Source organism: Brugia malayi (assembly GCF_000002995.4).
Source record: "Brugia malayi strain FR3 genome assembly, contig: Bm_v4_Chr3_scaffold_001, whole genome shotgun sequence".
Taxonomy (NCBI): Eukaryota; Metazoa; Nematoda; class Chromadorea; order Rhabditida; family Onchocercidae; genus Brugia; species Brugia malayi.
In genome coordinates this window covers 6,086,583-6,112,392 of record NW_025062477.1, presented here as the reverse complement: position 1 = coordinate 6,112,392, position 25,810 = coordinate 6,086,583, and the positions used below count along the sequence as shown (strand labels likewise).

The window sequence follows — 25,810 nt, the reverse complement described above, 5'->3', positions numbered from 1 at the left end:
TAACAGATGTGTTATGGTTTCTGCAGTTGTGATCTTTTGTTTAATAGCTTTGCTAAATAAAATGCTGTTTAACTGCAATTGATACGTCATTTTACTTCTCATAGTGAATTACAGAAAGTTTACTTGATGAAGCAAAGTTCCGGATGCTTAACTTCCCACGAAATCATTTTAGTAATCTTTTAAGCTGGGATTATTGCTGGATCACACTTGTATCTCAGATACTGTGTCTTGTAAGTAACACGAAAATAAGTCCGCGTAACATCAGAAGAGGAGTGATATAGCGGGGATGATAGTAATACATATGGTACTTATATTGCATAACATTGTTTTAGATAAAGGTGATAATTGTATGAAATTCATAGGAAAACAAAATCTGCAGCAATTATTAAGAAAAAACAATTGTAAAAAAAAAGTCTTCCTGAATCATTCATTTACTAAAAAAATGCAAATAAAATCGAATAAATTACAATGTTGTATCGAAAGTGAAGTGCTAAATCCAATTAATTTAACGATGTGCACAGCAATATATGTACACACACATAGATGGTCGTTAATCGGACTAATAGAAATTCCCTTCTGGTAATATAATTTCATTTTTGTTTTCCACAAAATCATTCAAATTTCGCAAGCAAACTTATCATTGCAAATGCATATATTCAAATTACTCTATCATCTAAGAGTTGATACATTCGACGTATTAACATATCGAATACTCAGGTAAATAATCAATGTGTATATTGAATATTCAGGTAAAATCAACACATATTTGCTATACATATCAATTATTTTAAATAAAAAGAATATTGGAATTATAATACTTGTTTATACTATCTGTTTATTACACTCACATAACGGTTGCCATAGAAACACTACATTATGAGAAAAATCACAAGTAAATGACCTTTGTCTATTACTTTCATTCTTTTCAAGAATATCTATTTTAGTATAATTAAAAAAGTAAGTTGCTTGTTAAATTATATTCTATTCTTTGTATCATTCAAGGATTCATTTCTTTTTTTCTTTCATTTTCACTTTGGATTACATTTCAAAAATTTTTTTATAAGTATTTGTGAAGACAAAAATGGCACCATTAAATGTGAATGAATTGGGAGAATTATTTGAAGAAGGTAGTGATCATCCTGAAATAGTAAATCGATGGTATGAACAATTATCAAAGGTTAGTGCAAATATTTGTTAGGATATAGTTGAAAATTCAAATAACATTATGTTTGATGGAAATTTATATTTAATTCTAAAAATGGAAAATTCAATAACATTACGGTATAATATTAAAAGTTGTCGCTATTTTTTAAAGGAAAAGTGATAAATTCTATGTCATTTTATAATAATTATTGTGTTTCAGTTAAAATTTTCTAATTACAATATACAATTTAATACAGTGTTTATGTCATATTTTAAAATATTTTAAGTACTTAAGTATTAGAAAGTTTCTATTTTTATTTTTTTCATTTGTGCTCAAAATTATTCGATAAAAATGAAATAGAATAGATCAATTAGTATAAACAAATCTACTTAACATGTGTATTTTGCTTATAAGAAGTGAAAAATTCATGCGCATATTTCAATTCAGTATAATATTTCTTTAGATCCTACAATTGGATCCAAATTACTTTTTAATAATTTAGTGTGACCTGGAAGATATCGAAATATCGGAATCAGTTAAGCCACTTATAAAAGCAATGCAGTGGATCATGCAGTATGAGCATGCAAATGCGGAAGAGTTAAAAGAGCTGGCGGTAAAGGAAGCTGCGGAAATGGTGGAAAAACAAGAAAACTGGGAGGAAGAGAAGGAAAATATGAATGTACGCTAATTAATTACTGCAAGAATTAATACAATTATTAGTATTTAATTATTGTGATCCTAGGATTTAGTCAGTATAATAGTAGGAGAGATGCCAACTGTCCGGATAATTCAACTATTAGTTAATTACTCAGAACCGGAAGAATCTGCCTCTGTAGTATGCCTCTAATAATGATTAATCTTTCATGAGCAATATTAGCAATTACAAAAAGAACTGTTAAATGATAACTTCAGTTTTCTTATCAAATCATTAAGTTTTCAAATATTTCCGAAGATACAAGTCATTTTTAGCTAATTTTGTAAAATTTTTCTGAAATTTTTATGTTCCCTTACATTTCTTCACTTCTAAAGTCTAAAAAAAAGTTCAATTTACTGCTAGAAATTCAATTTCTTTTTACTTTATAGCTTGAACTCAATTTTTTACGTGAACGCATCACTGCTACAACAAACAGCACCGATCTCAGTGAAACATTTCGAACACGAATTAATAGTTTAACGGAAGAAAATGTTTATTTAAAAGAAAGAAATAAAGAACGGTTATCTAACTTCGATTTATTTTTAATTTTCTAGTGTAAAACATCAAAAGAAAAGAATTTGTGATGAAATGAAGAAAGAAAATGAAAAGTTTTCCGTTTGTTCCGAGATTTTTTTGTTTTTTTTTCAAAACAGTTTTACGAGAAATAAATACAAAAGCTTATTTAGTGATCGTGAATTGGCCGAACAAAGTGACAAAGCTGAGAAATTAAATTGTCGCATTGAACAACTCGAGAATGAACGTGCTAAACTTATTCAACAGGTAAAGCTTCAAATACATATTGACAGCATACTTTGAGATATTTTAATATGATAATTATTCTAGCAAATGTTTTTGGATGATTCTGTTCGTGAATTAAGTAGACGGCTTGAAAATAAATTAGAAGGATCTGCGACTAATGAAGCTGAAGCGTTGAAATTGCGACAACGAAGCCAACAAGCTGCGTTACTTTCCAAGCAAGTTCAGGTGCTTCGAATCATTTTTTTAGGTAGTTAAGTAAATAAATTCGTCACAGCTTATTCTATTAAATTTTTGATAATTATAAATGAATGAGAGAGGAAAATATTATCGTCAGGAAGTTGCGCAACAAAATGATGAACTTCGGGCGGAAATTGAACAACTGTCAACAGCGCTTGCCTCAGCAACAACATTTATCGAGGATACGGCTCATAATTATCAGTCATTATATGAGCAATTGTTGGAAAGTGACAAAATTATCGAGCGTTTAACAAATGATAATGAATTACTGGGCAAGAAGGTTAGAGCAAGTGAAAGTTTTCTACATTTATAATCTTTTTTAACAGTTTTAACCACTAATATTATGAAATTAATTAATGCAGCTTTTTGTGTTTTCAAATTCAAATGTTCTCACTTTCATTACTTATTGGTATTATTATCATTTATTGTCTTTAGTATTTATCTATTATTATTATTCACTTATTTGTTTATTATTATTAATAATTATTGTCGTTTTTTCTATTAATAATAATTATTTGTTGCTGTATGCAATTTCCATACAATACTTTCTTGAACAATTTATAAAGCAATTTGATAATTCGAGGATAAAAATATAAAAATCAAACTATCATACAATAGAGAAATTGAACGGAAAGAATAGATAAGTTGAAGTAAAAATAGAGAATATTTGAAAAGAAGATAAATTAAAGATAAGTCAAATAATACTCAAACTTCATCCATTATAATTGATAACTGAGTTTGATTAATCCTATAACTCTTTATGTAAAAAATGGAAATTTGCACATAACTGATTTTGACCATATTTCAGCTTGAAAATGAAAAAACGACAACTGGAAAGTTGGAGAATGTTGATGAAAACTCATTTCAACATTATAAGGTATAATTTCAGTCATCAAACGACGGAACATAAAACAGATTTAAGAAACTTAAAAAGCATTGATCATCCATCTCTATGCAATTACATTTATGAAGATGTAATTAATAAGAACTGCAACTGATGTATGACATACATATTTAACAAATAATCTCATATCAACCATCAATTAACGCATATATAATAACGTTTAGCATATTTCAGGAATTATTCTGAAATAATTTGTAAAATTTAGAAAGTTTCAGGAATTGCTACAGGATAAAGATGAGCAAATTGAAGCGTTACAATTGAAGTTTGAAACTTTGCAAGTTTGTTTCTAAATTTTAAAACTTCAATCATACAAGAGCAGATTCGTTCATTTATTTAAAATTAAAACAAGAAACAATTGATAGATTATTTCCGGAAATCTCCTTTCTTCCATAAATTTCTAACTATAAGTTTTTCTTAAGAGATGCTAAAAAAAATTTTTTTTTCAAAAGAATTTATAAACTTGCGATATTGCACATACTTAGATACTGATTCAATCAATGAAGCCCTCCCCTCCTGATCAAATAGCTCTGCTAAAATTTTATCTTTCAATTCATATTCAGGAAAGCTATTTTAAAATCGCATTCAAAGAAAACTATTTCAAATACAGTTCAGGGAGACTATTTTAAAATTTAGGTGCAATTTCAGGTTGAGTTACAAGAGTTGCAAGCTCAGAATGTATTAGAGAGTAATATGAAAGGTGACAAAGAAATGGAAAAATTACGAGCGGAACTTCTCGATGCTACCAAAATAGCTCGACAATTTTTTAGTGGTACTGTAACGAATAATAAAGTTAATACACCAATTGCGCAAATGCAATGTAAAATTACAGCGCTCAACGAGGTTATCTTCTTTTACTGTTCTGAATTTTGTTAAACTCTCAAAAACACACAAATATTTTTGTTTTGAAAATATTTCCTTGAAAAAAGAAATAAATTTAGAATAAGAGAATAAACAGAAAAGTGTTACAGATTGTTGACAACTTACATACTGAAATTAAACAACGTGAAATGGAGAATAATGAACTTATACGTAATATAGAAATGAAAGATTCTGAAAATCAGAAGATTAACGCTGAATTGAAACGACTTCGAGGGGTGAATTTCAATTTTTAGTTCTTGAAAAATTTTACACTTTAAAGTCAGATAAGTTAGAAAATAATTTCTCGAAGAATGAGAAGTAACATTGTCGACAAGACTACGATGTGCAGTAACAAAAAAGAATTGATTAATAAATCGGACTACTCGGTTATTTATGCAAAAATTAATTTCAGTGTAATTCCAAGTGTTTCTATTTTAATTTAGCACATAAAGAATCACTAAAATTATAGCAATATTTTAGAAGATACTTTGAAATTTTACTTATTTTCCAAATTCAATTTGAAAGAATTGTAAACTTTTTTAGGAAATATTTGGTAGTGCAGAAAGTGAAATTAATCGCTTAGAGAAGCAAATTAACTTTCGAGAACAGCAAATTGAAAAATTGACGGCTAAATGTTCATTGTTACAAATTGAATTGAGCACTGCTTTTAATACATCTGAAGACAAACTGGAAGATTCCGTTTCTGCAACAAATTCCGTAGAGAAATTGTTGGTAGAAGAATTCGAAAAGGGAGATGATAGAAGTAGTAGTGAAGTGGAAAAATGCACTGACGATAGCGCTAACATTTTACATGAAATGAAAGAAAATGATGTGGAATGCAAGCCAAATTCAGAAAATTTATTAAAAATCCATAAAAGACTTATAAAATCCGGAAGAAAGAAAAAGGAATATGAAGGAAGCTTAGAAAGTTTGGAAGCTAGTGCAATGATCATTTCATCACTCAATCATGAATTAATGCTACTTATGCAGGTTGTAATTTTATTTTCTATCACTTATTATTTATTTTAATTATTAAAACAAAACCATATTAATGCTTATTTAATCAGAAAACAAAGTTTAATTTAGTAAACTATAAAAAGTTACAATGATTAAAAGCTCTAGTTCATTGTTTAATTTCCTTCTCGTTTGAATTAGTTAAAATTGATTAAGTATTCAATCCGACAAATTTTTCGTTTTAAAGGAATTAGACGAGAAAGATCGTCAATTGCAATGCATGGAGAAAAGCATGCAGCATGCAGCAAGCAGCATTGATGAACTAAAAGTGAACTATTTCAATTTGCAAAAAGAAGTATCCGTGAATGATACGACATATCATAATAAAACCATCGATGAGTTACGTCAACAAATGGAATGTTATGAGATCAAAATTGAGGAATATCAGGTGAGAAAGAAGCTATAAATGGTTTTAAATAACCATTAAAGAGTTTAAGTAATAAAGTTTGGGGAAGAAAATTGTCGAAAAGTTTGATTGAAAAAAATTTGAGAAATTAATTTTTATAGTAAAAATGAATCATAATTTAATCCTAAATTAAGAAATCATTGAAAAAAAATTGTAGTTATAATTTTTTCCCTCCATAATTTCATATCACATCTGCCAAAAAAAAGAAAAAAATTTCATCTGGTCTAGATATTCATTCATATTTTACACTTTATTTTCTTATACATCAATTATTTCAATAATCAATAATGAATGGATTAAATTAAAAATAGGTAATATTCTGTGATCACTTAATCTGTTTAATTTAAAATAATTCTTAATAAACTTGAAGAAATTAGCCAATTCGATACACTTAAATGGAAATGAGATGCAAGAAAAAGTGGAAGAGATGAATAGACAAGTGATTGCAGAACGACTACGAAATCTTCAACTCATACGAAAACTAGAAATTGTTGAACGTAATCGAAACAATGAAAATGTTGAATATAGAAAAATTGAAAAGAACTATCAGGAACAGCGTTTATTACACCTCAAACAACTCAAAACTGCTAATTATGAATCAGTTAATCAATGATTTTTTTTAAATTAAATTAATTTAACCTTTACTTTTCTTACACTCAAAATTTTTTTACTAAGAAAGAAATATTGTTATAGTTTTCATTTGAAACAAAATTACAGAGCTTTAGCATTTTCTAAATTTAACTAAAATAAAAGTAATAAAATTAAAAAAACAAACATTATAACAAATTTATTAGAAAATTCAATTCATTATGTTAAGTTTTAGCGTGAATTTTCATATCTAAATAAAATTTGGTGAGTAAATATGGCTAAAATTTGCTTGGCACATTTTTATTTCAGGACTTGGCATCAATTGAGATAGCACGTCTTCAGACACTTTTACTACGTTCTGTACCTAAATATGATTATGATAAATTATTGGCACAGCATAAACAAGTGTTAACTTCTGATGACAATTATAAATCGATAGATGATAACTTCAAAAATGATCAAAAGGTGGAGAAGACATTTCATCTTAATTAAGATTATGGCAAATATTAGATTACAAGTTGTCAAATGCTATCATTCCATAATAACTTCAGCAATGACACTTCCAACAGATGTCAAAAAGGAATAAGTGCAAAAGTTAAAAAATTACATTTACTAATAATTGAACTTGTAACTGATAAGAAAATTTCAAATCTACAATTTGAAAAGAAAAAAAAGAATAATATTATGTATTGATTAGATTATAAATTGAGGAAACTTTAAGACGTACATGTTAAAGAGACATTAATTTATGTAAATAGCTAAGTATAACTCTTTTCAGGACAAAGATTATATCGTTGCAAATCTTTTAGAGATGAATGATGAGACAAAAAGTGCCGAAATTATGGCGGAAAATGTTCATTTGAAAGTTGGTATTCTTGTTTTTTTTTAAAAAAAAAAAAATGAATTTTTAAAGATCTGAATACTTATCGTTTTGCTTTTTTTCACATGATGTGTATTAATTCACTTTCCTACTAAAATTTTATTAAGTTATTAGCTGATATAATTAGATAAAAGGCATGAATAGCATATCACGTATAATAAAAATGTTTGTCACACATATTATGCGTATATGTTTCTTTTTTTTAACTGAAAAAGGTTGTAAAGAGATAAAATCGTAAATCCTTAACGAAATAAATTCGCTATTCTTAGCAGAACAAAATCGTAAGTTCCGAACGAGACAAATTCGTTAAATTCGTAATATTTTAATTTTGAAACTTTTTAGGAAATGGTAAATGTGCTAAGAAGTCAAAATGAATATTGGCAAATTGAAGTAGAGAAAATTCGAGAGCAAAATACCGAAATGACACATTTTCTGGAAGATGTTGAAAGTGAATCACAGATGAAAAGTTTATTGGTTGCTTTAGAACGACGTTTCTTAAAAGCGCTCTCGGATCGAGCACAATTTTCACAGAATCAAAAATTGACCGATCATCAATTTCTAGATCAGCAAAATGAATTTGCTAGGAAAAAACGAAGTTGGGCAAATGAGAAGAAAAAATTAATCCAAATGATCAGATCATTGCAGTCACTCTTCCAGGTTAGCTAACGTAAACTTTCAACAGTTTTCCTCGATCAAATATAAAATAAGTTAAATGTAATCTTTGGTCTTTAGTCTCAATGAATAAATGTTCATGTTAATCTATTATAGCCTTTATCATTTACTTAATGCTAAGTCGTTTGAGTAAGTTTAAAATAATAATATAATGGATTTCTTTGTGATGCCCCAATTTAAACTAAATTAGTTTTTATGAAACGATTGATCTAAGTAATTTCATTCAAGTAACTAAATAAGAAATAAAAAAAGAAAGTATGCAATGAAATATACAAACGATTATTTAGTGATAAAAAATAAATACGAATAAATTATGAAAGATTAAACTGACATTCGTTGCAGTCATTAAATTTAGCAATTAAAATTTAATCGATTTATTGCTTATAGCGTATACAATCAAATTCAATGGAATTAATAACTGTACAACAAATGGTTGAATATAAGGAAAAATTTATTCAGATCAATGTTAATTATGCAAAAAGTCAAAAATACAAAGAAGAGGCAAATTTATGCGATTATTTCTGTAATTAATACAGAAAATAATAATATGCTATTTGTGGAAAAGATAAGACTATTCATTTCTCAAGTCTTTACAAAAAGTTATCAAAAAGATTGTTTTGCATCTAATAAAATTAGCAGCATTTTCATTTTTACTTATTTTTCAACCAATAAAGCAGTCTGAAAGTAGAAGAGTAAAACTAAAGTGTAAATTTGTAATTAAGAACAGTATGCAAGTAGAAGTAAAAAATTGAAGTATAAATTTGTAGTACCTCCTTTTCTTCCTTATTTCAAATGTTGTAGATTAAAAGAGAAAAGGAAGAATTAGATTTGCAATTACGACATGCCGAAGCATTACGAAAAAGTTATGAATTATTGCAAGAGAACGATTATAATGTGATCAAACTGAGGAAAAATTTACAAGCAAGCCATTTAAATATGCTAAATGCAAAGAAGCAACTTGAAAATGCTGAATTACAGGTTTATTCATTCATTCATTCATTCATTCATTCATTCCATTCATTCATTCATTCATTCCATTCATTCATTCATTCATTCATTCCATTCATTCATTCATTCATTCATTCCATTCATTCATTCATTCATTCCATTCATTCATTCATTCATTCCATTCATTCATTCATTCATTCCATTCATTCATTCATTCATTCCATTCATTCCATTCATTCATTCATTCAATCAATCTTTTCGACCATTCAATATATCGTTGATCATTCAATATGGTATGCATTTTATGAAGAAATAAACTCTGTTAATGTTATTTATTCATTAAAGTTAAAAAAAAGAGGCGACAAATCACTTTTTATTAAAAAAATAAAAACATTCTTTAGTCGATCCTTATGAAATGAATTTTTAATGTTTAACTTCCAAGGATAAATCAACTGACTCATAAAATAAAAGTTCAAAATTTTTTCCCTTCTATCGCAACAATTCCCTCTGTGGAAAAAAACTTCCATGACAAATAAAATTTTAAAATAGATTGACATCTAAAGAATTCACAAGTGCATTTGAATGGATTTGCATGAATAAAACATTCAATTTTCAATATTATAATCTTTGCTTTTTTTCAGATACAAAGAAAAGATGAACAAATTCAAAAATTGGAAGAAACAGTAAATAGTTTACAAAAAGAAATTGAAGATTTATTTGCAACAACTTTCAAAATATCAGATTATGACGATGGAAATGAAAGAACTAATAAATCTGCTACTGATGAATTTTACTCAAATGTAGAAAAGGAAGAAGCAAAGATTGAATTGAAATCAAATGATTTTGAGGATATTAGTAATGAAAGAGAAAAGTTGAAGATGGAAGAATGGAAAAATATTGAAACAGCAACAGAAACTACTAACAGAGAATCAGATGTCAAATATCATGCGACAATTGAATTGCATGAAACAGATGCTACGCAAAAAACTATGCATATTCATTCGGAGGAATATATGAAAAAATTGAATTACATTAGTGAAACAGCAAAATTGTGCATTGCAAATTATAAGGTTGGTTAATTGCTGTGTGCGCATTTGAATTTCACAGTTTCTTAAAAAAAAATAAATTTAAGTTTTTTTTTTTAAAAAAAAAAGATCAAAAAGTTCATTAAATAAGAAGAAAAACTTATCGAATTACAAAATTTGTTATAAAAAAGCTGAAAAATCACTCCAATTCGATCAATATAATATTCCAGTTCTTCTTTCTCATTCCATATGCAAATTTTCAGGAACGATTGAAGTATAAAGATGAAGTTATTGAAAAATACAAATCATTGTTAAAAATTGTATCGGATGAACGAAATGTGCATGAAATCACTGATAATTCATCGCCAATTGCAAAACAAAAATTGCGAACATCAAGCGAAATTTTATCACAAAATTATAATACTGATATTGAAGCAAAAGACATGGAAATAGTTAAATTACGAAATGAAATTGAACAATTCATTAAGGCAAATCGAAAACTTACAAGAGATCTTCACTCTCAAAATCAAACTAAGGATTGTGCTGAAATTAGTACGCAAACTGATTTGCTAGTGATCAGCGATAGTGATAATGATGATAACGATGAGATCACAAATGGAAGTATTTTGAATGAAGAGAATAACTTATCCAATAGGATAGACAAATCAAGACAAAGTATTAGTAATCAAGAATCATCAACAGTTACACAGTTACATACATCATCATTAGCACAGTCGATTATGCATACTGCGCCAATTGAAGTGACAGAAACGCAAAATAATGATGTCGTAATGGAAGCATTACGAAAAGAAGAATCAAAAATAATGATAATGCGTATGGAAATTAGAGATTTAAAACAACGTAATGCTGCATTGCATATTAGAAATAAGGTTTAACATTTCATTTGAAAGTTTTTTTTTCTTTTTTCTGATCTAATTATTATTTATTTAAAATTATTAGTACCATAAATTACATATATTCGACGTACTGATCATATAAGGAGGAAGCGACAGAGAAATGATATCAAGTTTTGCATTCACTCTAATCTGATAAAAGACATATTTAGAAATATTAAGCCCTAACGTTAAATATTTTATTTAGGAACTGGAAAAAGCATATGAAAGTATTCGAACTGAGGCATTATCTGAAATCAAGTATAGCTACACATCCAGTATTAATTTGGAATCGGATGCTATTGTTATGAGGTAAAAATTAATTTATTTTTCAAATAATTAATACTGCAAAAAGTTAATCTAGTTTATTCATTTTTCTTTTTTAATGAAAACAATGACTTTTTCGACTATGTAAACAATCATCTAAAATAAAAACAAAAAAAGAAAATAAATGTTTTTCATCCAAATGAACAAATTATTCCAAGAATTTGATTAACTGTAGAGAAAATGAAATATTTCTTCTTGATTTACAATTGACATCTTCAACAATTTATTTTAGACTTCAGCAAGAACTTTCGGATCTTAAAATAGAAGCTAGAAATCAAAAAAAATTGAGCCAGGAACAAAAAGAAATCATTGATCGATTACAGAAAAATCAATCCATTAAAAATCCACAGGTTTACTTTTTCTTTTTTTTCCTCCTTTTTCTTTGATGGTTTAAATTATATCAGCTCTAGTTTATTTATTTTAATTTCTGAAGTATAATATTAGGAAGAGGTATCAAAATGGCATGAGAAGAAAGCACGTGAAAGTAACGTTAATTTGCTTCGGAAAAAATTGAAAGAAACGCAACAACGTGAACAGGAAGCATGTGAGAAGTTAAAAAAACGTGATGAACAAATTATGCAATTGCATAAATCAGAAAATATTCGAAATACCGAACTGAAAAGACTACAAGAAATGATAAGAAAATTGAAGAATGAAAAGGAAATGAGCAATTTACAAATGAAAATGATGAATGATCGGTTAAAGACGTCAGAAGAGACAAATATATATTTGAATCAAAAAATTGTTCAAATGAAAAAGGTTCTATCTTGTTTGATTCCACTAATTTATTATACTATTTATAGAATTAGAAATTGGGTTTAAGTAACTGAGCTTTAAATAAGATAGGAGTTTGACTTCAGATGTTTTACATTTTTTTCACTTCTGTTATTTTGATATTTAACTTTCATCATAAATTAAGTTTTATACGTAAACATGTAGCAATGCTATGAAGATGCTAAGCAAGTGAATGTTCAATGAACTTTAAGCTAAATTGAATTATTATTAAAATTAGATTACTATCATCATTATTAAATTAGCAAATTAAATGAAAATACTTCTGTAAATAGTTAATTTTCATTTAAGGAAAGCAATGAATTATTGGTAAGTATTAGCGAGAGAGAAAAAAAATCAAAAGACATAAAAGCAAAGGATAAAACCACTGAAATAAGTAAAGATGTAATAAGGAATATACCTGATGAAGAGTTACGTAAATTAAAAGAAAAAGCTGAACAGGTTAGTTATTCTTTTATTTTTCATCTCTAGTAGATAATGAGAAATGAGGAAGATAAGAAATTCTAATATCAAAATCAGTATGAATCAGAAATTCATGCTTGAAAATTATCTTGCAACAGATAATTTTATATTTTCAAACCAAAAAAAAAAGAAAGTTTAAAAATTTGTGGGATATTTTCAGTTTGACAATTTAATGGAACAATTAATCAAACTGGAAACAGAAATTGAGCAAAAACGTGAAGAGATTCGATTACTTACTGATAAATTAAATGAGCGAAAATATGATTGTGGTGCAGTTGCTGTCTTACGCGATAAGCTTATGGCTAAAGAAAAAGTTATCGAACAACAAGTTATTGTTTATATGTTTGCATTTACCTTTTATTTGTTTAGCAATTAGTCATTTCACGATGAATGAAATTTGATCAATAGATGTTATCTTGGTTATAAGTAGTTTAGCTTTACTATTTTAGACTATATCAACAAAAAGTTTATAGTCTTACACGTTTGTATCAAACCAGTAATTTTGTCACCGACAACTCGTACACAACCTTAATCCTTACTATGTAGGTTCCCAAATACACCGCATTGATCGCTTCCATATTACTCATCGCATTCCGTTTCAATCTTCCATACTTTATTAAATTTAATTTTCAGCAGCAGCGAATCGAAGAATTAGAACGAGAAAAATGGCAAAATCTGCTGTAGCATTCATGAATTTTTTTGAAATAAATATATCTCATGCATTTGGTACTGTTTTGATTTAATTAAGCAAAATTGATGAGGTTCATTTTTTCGCCGATCAAGCAACAAAGTGATACTAAATGACGAAATTGCAATGTTTTTCTCTCAATAAATAGCTTTTATCTTAAATATTCCTCTCAATAAAAGATAAACAGCTTTTATCTTAGCTACTCAAACAATTCCACAAATACTTCAAAATAACAACAAAGTAAATAAAACATCAAACGATGATCCAAAATTGATTAATTTAGGACTTTATATATGAAGTATCTTCTTTAAATTGAAAAAAAAAAAACAATCCGATTTATAACATATATTGCTGTACAACTAATATAAACAGCAAAATGAACAAATAAGCTACTTGATCTCATTTGCATCTGTCAGCATATTTGGTATACCATCACGAATTGGAAAAACTCGTCCACTTTCAGGACATTTCAATTCACCTTCGATGACTTCTAAGCACACCAATAAGCGATGCAATTCATTCTTCAACTCCTTATCTTCCAATTTCTCAGGCAATTGCTCAGGCAATTTATCACCTTCACCTATACTTAGCGCTGCTTCTCGAAAAGCACCATAGTTTAGCTTTGGAATCATCCGTTGTATAAACGAGTCGTTATATTCGTGTTCAGTTATTTCTTTTCTTGTTGCTGACAAAATTAGTGGATAACCCTCCGTAACACCTTTCAGAAAGACTGATGACAGGAAATTATGCGTAAGTAACTTCATCGCCAGTTTGTGTGACAGTTTCCTTAAAATTTGAATTAAATTTTCTAACACACTGAAATGATATTTACAGTAGGAACGATGTCAGACGCATAATTCTCCGATTCTTTATTCCACAGTATTCTTACACAAAATCAAATTGTTCTGCATATAACAAAATGGATTCTGTAACGGGTACAGAATTACAAGAAATTACCACTATTAGTTTACTAAAAAATGGCCAGAAAAAGAACCGTACAGAACTTTCAAAACCAGCAAGTTCGTAGGTTGTCGGAATAAAAAAAAAAAAAAAAATCTCATGCATACATACACACAACACAGGGAATAAAAATTTTGAATCCCTTCATGCTGTTCATTACACCTTAACCACACACATCGATAAAGTATGAGGTATCAAAGAGCGTTTATGATGCTTTGAGAATATTGGTCAAAACTAGCCAAAGTATATTTACTGTTTTCGTAGCAAAATATGGAGCAACAAATTTGAAAAAAAAAAAAAAAAGAAAAAAACATTAAACTGTTCAAAAAAGATGAACTACAAGTTGTAGTAGCTTCAAGACAAAGGAAAAAAGTTGGAGCAAAATTCAATGAACGTCAACAAAGTTAACACTAAAATTCATATTATCGAATGATAAAAGTAATATTATCGGACAACATTCGCCTTAAAATAATGTCTAAATAAAGCGATACGAAATAAACTGAAATTCACAGTCTAAAAAAAAGATAAAAAAACCATTAGAAATATCAGCTAAAAGGAAAGAAGGCAGCTTATTACATAATAATGAAATCATTTTATTCTATACGTGAGAATTCCAAAAAAAAAATCATGACTGGGATAGGCCAGAGCTCTGACTGAAGGTCTGAAGATTTTTTAAAATGCTTGCTTTGATTTAAAACAATAGAATTCCTTTCTCGCCTTCCAAGATTTCTGATTTAAAAAAGGGCTTGCTGTAGTTAAATTAAAAACAAAACAACTGTAAGTAAAAATTTGAAATGAATTAGAAAAGCAACTGGGCACAATACTAAATTTCTGCAAGTGACCAGAAAAAAAAGGACAGAATACAATATAAGATACTGAAAACATTTTAATATTTAAACACACCAATATTTTCAAGGATGAAGGTCGAAAATACAACTTCAGTTAACCACAATAGAATGAACAACAATTGATACCCGAGATCCAAAGATGTTTTCAAACATGAAAAAATTGAGAAAAAGTAGAATACTGCTGTTAGCAATTCATCCAGCAACCAACTAACCACTGTAGCAGAAAGATGCATCAAAGATTTAGAACTATAGCTCTTATTTCTACGGTTTTCCAAACATTTCAATTTGAGAAACATCAACCAGCAATACCGGAGAGACAATTCAATAACGATGCAATAGTAACACAAACCACATTGAGCGCGCAATAATACGTTGACCGCAGAGTTTGTCGAAAACATTTTTATATCACAAAAGAGACTATTTATTTCAAGTAAAAATGTCAAACATAGGCAATATTGTATGGCAATATTCTGCAAATATTTCACACTTATAAATCTACGCTGGAATTTATAGCATTATCTAGATAAAAGACAGATTTCAGACTGTACTATCTGCATAATCATAATTAAATAGGCTACATAAAAAATGATCATTATCATCAAGTTTTAAGATTTAATCAACTGCATCCTAACCACGGCCAACGAGTGAAATAACAGAATGAGGAAAAACAAAAATAACTTGTATTATTTGCACTGTTTGAAAATTGCACCTTAAAGATAGGTGACGTGATTTGTTTCATCTACGTTACTTCGAAAGATAATAAGAAGGAACGACTTACTTCATAATTCCAAATAATAATAATAAAAGAAAAGAACGTAAGAGATTCTGGCATCACGAAAAATATCAGACGAACCAATTAATTTTTTCATAAAAAAATGAAAAATGAATTCATGACTATTTCCTCATTCGTCGTGCTTTTAACATCTTTCGCGTAGTCGTCGATGATGTTGAACCCACAGAGAAGAAGTTGGTTGTTGGTGCTGATCCCGGAATATTCCTCCAAATAAATTTTCATTAAGCACAAATCATAAAAAAAGCAAGGAACTGAAAAAGTTTTTTTTAATGAGAAATAACTTTTTGCAGACAAGATTTACTTTTACACTACGTGGGGGGTGGGAAAAAAAAAAAAAATTTTTTTTCTTTAAAGAAATTGTGATTTTTCAAAAAAAGAAAAAAAAAAAAAAAAAAAAAAAAAAAAAAAACGGAGAGCAGGATGACAGTATTTTATCACATCTTCCCTTTCATAATAAATCACGATTTGTTTAAAAATTCTCTTTACGTCCAATTAATTCAGATTTGTTAAACATTAACTCCACTGAAAGCATTCTTACCCAAAAGAAGGTGCAGCTGTTACAGGAGTGAAATTGAATGTTGTTGAAGCTGCATCTAGAAAGAGGATATACCAAAAAACGAACTTCCAGGCAACTTTTCTCGAATAATAGCATAGCAATTGAAAATTGTAATAAAATTTTTTAAAACACTGTCTAAATAATTGAAGACAAAAGATGTTATAAAATTCCAACATGCAGAAATAAGAACTAACTATTCACTGGTTGCTGTGCACCAAACGTAAAACTTGGTGGCGGCGAAGTCGAACCAAAAACAAATCCCGCTGCACCGTTTGACGATGTTGTGCCAAAATTGAAAGCTGACGGGGATGATGTCAATGAGGCCGGTAGCTCAAAAGGCTTCAGCGCAACCGGCGTTTGTTGCTGTCCAAATGAAAACAAAGAGGTACTTGGTGCAGCGACCGGATTTTGTACGGTTGTTTGCAAATTCCCGAACAGTGTTCTGGAACAGGCAGATCATGATAGTCAGTTTGCAAGTCAAAAACACTGGTAATCTCTCAATACCACTGGTATTATAAATGTCGAAAACGACAATAAGTGTTTCAAAACGTAAGTTTTGGTAGTAACTAAAAAAAAGTAAATTCTTCAATATTACATTCTACCATCAATATGTACTATGAAATCAATTCACGTCCAAAAACTAGAATGAAGTATATGACAAAGTATCACTTTACCCAGTAGTTGGGTTTGAAGCATTCGAAGCACCAAAACTGAATAAAGAATTCGACGATTTAGACACACCAAAGGACCCAACTGTTGCCGAAGAGGTTACCGGTGAGGTTGTCGGTGAACTCATTTCGACGACATCATGGCTTGCTTCTGGACTTGATACTAATCCGCTACTGGCTCCAAAAAGCGGCACTACAAAATTGAAATATTTTTGAAAGACTGAACAGAACACTACCCAATTTAAATATTTCAGCACAACTTTTCTTCAGTATTCTTTTTGGATTCGAACATTTTATACAAATTTTAATGCAATAAAATTTCATTCAATTCTTTAAAACTCCAACGAAATAAAACCTCACCTTTGGAAGTCGGCAATTCAGGTAAAGCTGCACCAAATAATGGCAGCGAAGTGGTAGTGGTTACGGCAGAAGTATCGGTTGTAACAGCAGGAAATGAAGAACCAAAAGAAAACAACGGTGCAGTCGCCGTTTTAATCTCTTTGGCTGAAAAATAATTTTGTATTAAATTTTGGAGATTAAAAGTGAAAGGCAATTGCTTTAGGCCTGTGTTTGATAGCCTCATAATTTAAAAGCCTTTCGAAACACATGCCTGTTGTTGTATTGGAAGAACCAAATGTGAACAGATTTGTATTTATTGAAACTGGAATGGTGAAAGTGCTTTCGGATAGAGGTAGAGTTGTAGCTGCTGATGTTGTCACAGTTAATGTTGGGAAAGAAAGTGATGAGCGAGTCAAAGAAGGAACAAATGAGGCTGTTGTTACAGAACCAAAGGAAACGCCAAAATTTAATGATGCACTTGGCGGATGATGAGATGGTAACATCGAAGGTTCTATAAAAATTAAAGAAAACTATTCGCATTCTACATATTTTAAAAAAGTTTTATGAATATGATAACGATTATAAACTTGTAAAAGATGTAAAGTTCAAGTGTTTCCAAACACCTAAGCATACGAACCTTCAGTTACTGTTGGTAAACAATTTGCCTCCGGAGCTTTTCCAAAACCAAAATTTGGTGCTGATGTGCTCGACGATAAACCAAATTTCAATGACGCTTCAGTATTAGCATTTCCATTAACAACAGTGGCTGGATTTAATGCTTTCGTTGTTGCTGGAGATGTCGTTAATGGTAAACTGGATCCGTCAGTACCAGGTTTCGCGATAGAAAAACCGAAAGAAATGCCTAAAACTAGAATTGAAAATGAAGGCTGAATTTTACAATTCTCTCGCTTTGAAATCACACAAGAGCAAAATATTAAGAGAAGCATCAAGGAAAATAATCATGTAGTAGGAAAAAGTTTATACCGCATAACTGTCAGAAATTTAGGTTCCCCTCAGATTTCGTGAAATACTCATAAATGTAGATAAACTGTGGAATATAAAAATCGATACCTCCACTAGAAGATACAGGTTTGAAAGTACGATCACCAAAAACGTTGGTAAGTGAACTACTTTTGACATTTATATCCGTTAGCTTTACACCTTTACCATTACTTTGTTTAGGATTGCCGCATGCAATGCATTTGTCATCAGTTGATTTATTAGAAATCCAACATTCACTACATGTCCATGGCTGGAATAGTTTTAAAAATAAATATAAATGTAGACTAAATTACAAATACATTCTTTTATTAATCAACATGCATTTTATATCATGACCACATGATTATTGCACTGTTCTTGAAAATTCAAAAAAAAAGTTAAACTTCTCTGAAACCATTTTCTAAAAGTTAGTATAAACAGCTAACCTTGGATTCCACTATATTTTCATAACCACAGCAGACGCATTTTTCAATATCCGTTTTATTAAAAACCATACATTTTGGGCATGACCATTGTTCCGACTTTTGTAATGGTTGTTTCACAGATAACGCATCTGACGTTGCAGCACTGGCATCCGTAGGCTAAAATGAAGGATCATTATGTGATATTTGCCCTATATCCAAAAGTTTCAAAAAAAAAAAAAAAAAATCAAATTAGTAATACAAACCTTGACGACTGTAGAAACTTCAGTAACTGGTTGAGCCTCTTTATCTTTATCTGTACTGTATGATTGCTCTAAAAAACAAAAACTGTGAAGAAAATAGCCACTAAGAAGAGACACTATATACATTTCATTTTTCTTCCAACAAAATTCAAATTAAACAAGTACCTTTAATTTGTTTCGAAACACTTTTAGTCGAGAATGAAAAACCATCCATAGCCTTTTCAGCAGTAGCCTTGAATGTCGTTTCAGTGAATGACGGGAGAGACCGAGAAATCTGAAGTAAAATGAAGTTTAGAGCTCCTGTAATTCTATATTTAATATTACAGTATTACAGAAAAGAAAGATAATTCTCTGATAATTAAATGCATATATGTCACTATAATAAGAGAAATACACTTTGCCTTATTTGCTTGCCAACATGGAAATCTAACATTTGTAGCAGTTTCTTCGTGATGAAAACTTGCTGAAGGTCCCCGTTTCATCGGTGGAGCGAAAGCAAACATAGCGCCATCGACTTTTATTGTACTTACCTGGAGATCAGAAACTTAAAAAGCTTTAAGAAGATAAACAAAAATTTACTTTTGGTATGATACCAATCTTTCAGGAACAGCAATTATTCATGAAAAAAATCCCCTAAAACAAAACATGACACCCACTTCTTTCAATCAGGAGATGAACGATCAAAAGTTATAAGAAAATTGTACTTCTCAACTTCTTACCAGTTTATCTTTATCATTTCTCATCATTTCCTTCACTGGGCTTACTACGCCCAAAGCCCTAGCACTGAACACATTAGTCGGCTTTGCAGATGAAGAACGTTGGGGTAATACGGTAACTGCAGTTTTAACCGCAGAATCAGACATGGGCAATGCTGCATTCTTCGCTGACACTGTCGACTTCTCCACATTGTCATCGGTTAAAACTTTCTCTCGGTCGGGTTTCCTTGGGGGACTCAGAAAATCAGCTTTCTTAGACGGCGATAAACAAGATGATTCTGTAGTTAGAACCTCATTGGATTCACGAATGTGGTCTGCATCTGGTTGATTATATTCTGGGATTTGAACAGGATGCGGTGAAGTATTGGAAGAATCTGCCATCTTGGCTAAATAAGCCGGACGACTCCTGAAAGTGCTGACTGATGAACACAAAGAACATAAATTTATAAATATATTACGGGAATATACAGAATGTTGAATATCTACATAAAATATTTGTGTCAAGTCTATTTTTTCTACGATTAAAATTTTGGTGTCATTAAAGGACTAAACAGAATTTAAAATCGAGATAAATACAAACATAACAATTATAATTTTGTGTCAAACGATATGTCATTACTGATCTTATGAAAAAGTCCATTTTTGAACACATTAAGCAAAAAAAAAAACTATAAAATACAAAATGAACAAATATAAAACCAGAACGGTGAACTCGATTTCGTGGAAAGAATGCTGGATATTAGTTGAGCACGTGATAAAGTGCACATGGAATTTCTTGGAGGCTTTTGAACTGCACTGCTAATGGTGTCGGTTGCCCAACGTTCTGGACCATCCAAATTAAAGGATGATAATCGTTTCACTTCCTGTGAGAATTAACTATTCCACATATTCAAACAAGAAATGTCTACAAAAGCAACAAAAAAGAAATATATCCTTTGGATCCGTGGTTAGATATAGTATTAAAACAAGTACTCATATTATTTCAAACACTGTATATTCTTTCGAATCTTGGAAAAAAGTTACCTTGACAGGTGAGCTAATTTTCTCTAACTGTTCAAGAATAGCTCTTGTTTTACTGCTTAACGACGAAGTTGCGCTGCTACGGAGACGTGATACTCTTGGTTTTATTACCAGCGAATTCAATGGTGTGAAAGATGAAGCAAATGACTGGTTTAAATGACTTCTTCCAGTTTGTGGTACATCAGATAACGAAGATAATGAAAGGAATGACTGCAAAGAAAATATATGCATTTCGTTATCTTATTTCCTGCAAAACATAAAATCCATTGAACCCAAATAATAAGCCATACATTTATCACTCTGAGAAGCGATAGTGAATTATCAACGAAATACTTCAAGTTCAAAGAAGTAGAAAAGAACCCTTTCATCACCGAAATCCCGTTGGATTCTCGAGCGTTTTGTAGAACGGCCAGAAAGAGGTTCCATCACAGATGATGTGGTAAACGCATTTCCAGTACTCGACCACATTACATCATCCTCAAAAATGCAACTTGTTGCAGCCCTTTTTCGCTGAAATCAGAGACATTCGAATTTGATAATATTAATTAAAGATAAAGCAAGGGGGAAAGCTCACCAAATTTAGCAAAATTTAATTGAACTAGAAAACAAATAAAATCACACCGTCGAAAAAATATCAAAAATAAGTTAGCGGAATATCAAAAGAAAACTACTTTTGTATAACATATTCTCATGAAAAGCAAAACATTATATATATATTTCTTACAGTAACACTTGTCAGTGTCTCTTTATCGGATGAATTTGTAACAGATCGTGTGGCCGCTAGGATTGCTGATGGACTCAAATAACGAATAGTGTGCTGTTTTGGTACAATATCATTTTCTAAAAATTACGTTTACTCCGCATTTCAATATAGAACTTTCAAATTTGGGAATGACATACTTAAATTATGCACGACTTCTATTATACTCAAGAATTCAATAGTGCTTCCGTTCTACTTTTATTCAAAAGTGTTTCAATAATGCCTCAAAGTAATGGTTACACAGTTTTATTATCTGCTCTTAGCTTTAAAACAACAGTAGACGTTTCGAAAGATTTTCCTGAGTATAATAAAAGTACTAGAAAAGATTTTCAAAGAATAACACTACTTTGTCAAGACACAGTTGTTAAAAATAACAAGCTTCAAAAATTATAATTCTAAAAATAAAAGCTTACGATTTCTACTAGTAGTTGGCACAGTAGTGGATGGCCCAGCACATGCGGTTTCGATAATAATATCATCATCCTCCTCACCCACATCACTTTCAGATTGCTCTTCATAGGAGCTATCACGTAAGGAATTCTGAATACCAGTACTTTCTCTCGATGTAACAGAGGATTCAATAGGTGAGCGTGACCAAAGGCCCGATATATTATCAACTACCGACGATAGCCAGCCACCCGTTTTTCGCTCCGTCATTTTATATTCACTAAACAAATTGTCTGATAGTTAAAGTTTCTGTTTTTTTTTTTTCAAATACGTAACAATTAGCAACGAATTCCTCCAAAATCTGAAAAATCCCCCCTCCCAGTCCTTCAATCAAATTACGCGAGCTTCATACACGGCAACTACTTTCCATCGAAAGTCAAAACGAGTGTTTAGTGATTCTTATACAAACAAGAATTACAGAACAACTGAGTGTCCGTGAGAATTCGCCCCTTCAAAACCAAAAAACGAAAAAAGAACTAACTGGGCCGCGTTTTACACATTTACGCAGCCCGTTAATATTAACCTCCCTACACTATTCGGAACATAATGCGCACAAACAATCACAAATGCGAGAATTCAATATATTTTAGTTAGAGGCTCTCATATTGGATAAATTTATGCTTTTTTATGATAGCCTATCTGTCAAATTACAAAAAATATGGTCTCATCATCAAAGTGCACAAAATACTTAGTAAGTACGGAATAAATCCATACATACACTAAAAAAGATTCTAACACCCGAACAACAATAGTACCAAGTCGCACATTTTGTTAACAATAAGAAAAAAACTTTCCCTTAAGATCAGATAATAGAACAATCTGATATGTTTAAACCATCTTCCTGAATTAAAAAAAAAAAGAAATCCAAAACTACTGAACAACGGAAAAGCCGAACAAGATATCTACCATATTTGTGAACACGATATTTAGCGATATTTATCCGTATATACATATTTCGTCCAGCGTATATCACAGGTCCTATCACTAATAATGATTTACTCATCACAAAGTTTTCAGAAATAGAACTCTAAGGAATAATCGATCATTTAATGCTTTTACAGAAACATGTTTGCATGTCAAACAAATTTTCTAGAACAGAAGCATCAACTAACCAAGCATTTAATTCACCCACTAATCAAATTAAAACCAATCATTCATTTAAATCTTCTCAAATTACTGAAGAAATTTGAATTTATTTGCGGAATAAGGATTCAGCAAGGGTCAACAACAAAGACAGTAAAAAAACAGCATTAAATTTAGCAGTTGAAGAGATGAAACTTCCTTCAATACTTCTGCCAACTCATTTAATGTATTATATTCACCTTAATTAATATCACCTGAAAATATTAATCAAAAATATGACGCATTTCTCTCATCAATGTATGATCATATGAAAAAAGCAATGAAACTAACACATAAATGAGAAATTAACATGAAATGAGAGAAAAAACTTAGGGCAAAACAAAGGCATCATCGTGAATCGGAACCTTCCCTCCCCTACCCAACTTGCCCAGAAATCAAAAAACACGAACCGCAACGCAACTAGCGCAACGCAACTATTTCAACAGAAATTCTTGAATTGGCGCGCTTGCGACGAACATGCAAATCAGGAAGTAAGGTGGCCACGCCCAAAACAAATTACGGCCCGTACCCGCCCAATTCTTTGTTACAACTGGTCATTGGGTAGGGCGGGCAGCGGTAGTGGTAGTGGTATTAGTATTAGTATATATTAGTCTAGTATTATTGTTTCATTAGTTTCCTTCCTGTATGATTGCTTCCGGGTACATGTGGGAATTATGGATTTATCCCGAAATCAACTTCTTAGCAGTGTGAATAGAATGATGAAATGAAGTAATGAAGGAATTGTGTTAACATTTCTGTGGAATATGAATGAGAAATATTTCACATTTCATTGTTAAGTAATGATTTTTAATCATTGAGATAGTTCGCAGCATTTTTTTGCATGACAATTATCAAGTCTACGTCATCTAAGTGCTATTGTATTTGTTGTGATTACTACTGCTTATTTATCTTCTATTTTATCCTTAGTAATTCTTGTTCTGTTCTTTTCTGTTCGACTTGCATACTTGAATGGTTATATAACATATTCATCTTTTGATACAGTATTATTTAATCGTTGATAGAAATGGGCAGTAGTGCTATGAAGAATTCCGTAAAATGTCTTTCTTCTTCATTTAATATTTCCCCATTATTCGGCTTAGTGATCACTATGCCAGTTTTGACAAATAATTTTGTAATGATAAATAAATTATTACATCAGAAGTAATAAGTTTGTTTGTCAGCTGGATTGCTCGTTGTTCATTTAGCATTTGCCAGAATATATGAATGTATATTAGTGATATGATATTAGCGGTCAGAAATAATCCCTTCCTTTATTTGTTCTTTGTCGTCTCATAATTCTTTTATCATTTTCATTAAACTAAACTAGTATCGATATATGTTAGGTTGAAAGGGATTACATTGGTTCAGGTTGGAAGTTAAAAATGAATAAGTAACTAAAAGTAAGTGAATTTATTCCTTTCACTCATTTATCATCCACATTTCGTTCATTATATTACTTTTGGCATTTTACTATTCATAATGAAATTATTTGTCTTGCTTAGTTGCAAATATTTGTTGTGTTAGTTAAATTTTAGATTTATAGAATTATTCCTATTTTTATTGCTGTTTTTCAGTGTTTAACGTTGCATTAAAATAGCAGTTAATTTTATCTGACCATTTCAATAATTCTGATTTATGAAAGGACAAGAGAGACACAAAAAAGGGATTATTTCTGATTGTTAATATTACTAATAGACATTCATATAGTCTGACAAATGTTAAATGAGTAGTTTTTGTTATAATCAGAAATAAAGACATAATCCCTTGTTTTATCAACTTATCTAGTAAAGCTCAGAACCTGAAATCTTGATGTAAACTTACTTGTTGAGAAATTCGTCATTGTCAATTCTCGATTAGCCAATTCAAGGAAACATTCTTGATCAAGCAATTTCTTGGCTATGTATATGCATATTTTCCTATTTTTTGATTACTACGGTGTTTTTTCCATTCTTCAAATATGTAATGCTAAATAGCAGCTGTTAAGAATCTTGTTCAAGTATTCTTGAATAAGATATTCATCAAATTCCTAAAAGAGTTGGATAATAAATTTACGGTTTGTTTGTCTTTTCTATAGGTTTTCCATATTCGAAACATTTATTTAAGAAGTGTTAATACCTAGAATTTACAAAACAGGAAATTGTAATATTTAAATCATTTCTTTGGGAATAATTTTTGATAACTTTTGTTGTCTCTGCTTTCTTTCATGGTAGGGTTAACAGAATTTATTCCCATTTAGTGACGATTTGCGATCTTCTACTCTTCTGATATATAAGGATTATGTTATATAGATGAAAGGCCAGAAACTGCATATTATTATATATATCATTGTATGGTAACCCTCGTACGAAGTGGACTTTCTTTGATCTATTTTTGACTGTATTATTTGAATTACTAAACTGCATACGTCATATGATTTTTAAATTCTACATGATTCCGAACCTTACCGATATTGATGTTTGACAATTAATTCTTTAAAATCAAATAAGTTGAATTTGAAGATTCTTAGATTCAATAATGGATGATCAGTGGTACAGAGTTAAAAGTTGGAATGTACTCTAGTATGGGCATACAACATTTTTTCGATTATATTTAATCCGTTGTTACCCATAAATGTATGAATGTGA

General features: G+C 30.0%; 3 protein-coding genes across 4 annotated transcripts; 1 reads left to right on the top strand and 2 right to left on the bottom strand.

Annotated features, from left to right (window-relative positions):
- Nucleotides 1-1,081: 1,081 nt before the first annotated feature.
- On the top strand, nt 1,082-13,287 carry Bma-ccep-290 (Uncharacterized protein; the record flags this gene model as incomplete). Its single annotated transcript, XM_001899766.1, has 25 exons — nt 1,082-1,177; nt 1,647-1,823; nt 2,228-2,358; nt 2,525-2,618; nt 2,682-2,822; nt 2,932-3,114; nt 3,643-3,711; nt 3,954-4,016; nt 4,384-4,578; nt 4,707-4,832; nt 5,140-5,586; nt 5,798-5,998; nt 6,387-6,617; nt 6,914-7,069; nt 7,383-7,469; nt 7,827-8,141; nt 8,958-9,134; nt 9,746-10,174; nt 10,393-11,019; nt 11,231-11,334; nt 11,582-11,699; nt 11,794-12,108; nt 12,433-12,582; nt 12,764-12,931; nt 13,237-13,287. 25 exons carry the CDS (start codon nt 1,082-1,084, stop codon nt 13,285-13,287), a joined length of 4,851 nt encoding a protein of 1,616 aa, XP_001899801.1.
- Nucleotides 13,288-13,680: 393 nt separating this feature from the next.
- On the bottom strand, nt 13,681-14,055 carry Bm13808 (putative protin, conserved; the record flags this gene model as incomplete). Its single annotated transcript, XM_001899765.2, has 1 exon — nt 13,681-14,055. One exon carries the CDS (start codon nt 14,053-14,055, stop codon nt 13,681-13,683), a length of 375 nt encoding a protein of 124 aa, XP_001899800.2.
- Nucleotides 14,056-15,993: 1,938 nt separating this feature from the next.
- Nucleotides 15,994-22,274, bottom strand: Bm5831 (Zn-finger in Ran binding protein and others containing protein; the record flags this gene model as incomplete). Of its 2 annotated transcripts, none has more annotated exons than XM_043080134.1 (18): nt 15,994-16,096; nt 16,431-16,485; nt 16,643-16,890; nt 17,123-17,309; nt 17,477-17,620; nt 17,727-17,966; nt 18,093-18,317; nt 18,527-18,707; nt 18,883-19,038; nt 19,125-19,192; nt 19,287-19,395; nt 19,523-19,651; nt 19,841-20,243; nt 20,537-20,700; nt 20,861-21,067; nt 21,218-21,367; nt 21,582-21,697; nt 22,031-22,274. In XM_043080134.1, the coding sequence occupies 18 exons, from the start codon at nt 22,272-22,274 to the stop codon at nt 15,994-15,996; spliced, it is 3,129 nt and encodes a 1,042-aa protein (XP_042936068.1). The 2 variants fall into 2 exon arrangements, with proteins under 2 accessions (XP_042936068.1, XP_042936067.1); XM_043080133.1 differs by having other exon boundaries at nt 17,721-17,966; nt 19,553-19,651.
- Nucleotides 22,275-25,810: the final 3,536 nt, after the last annotated feature.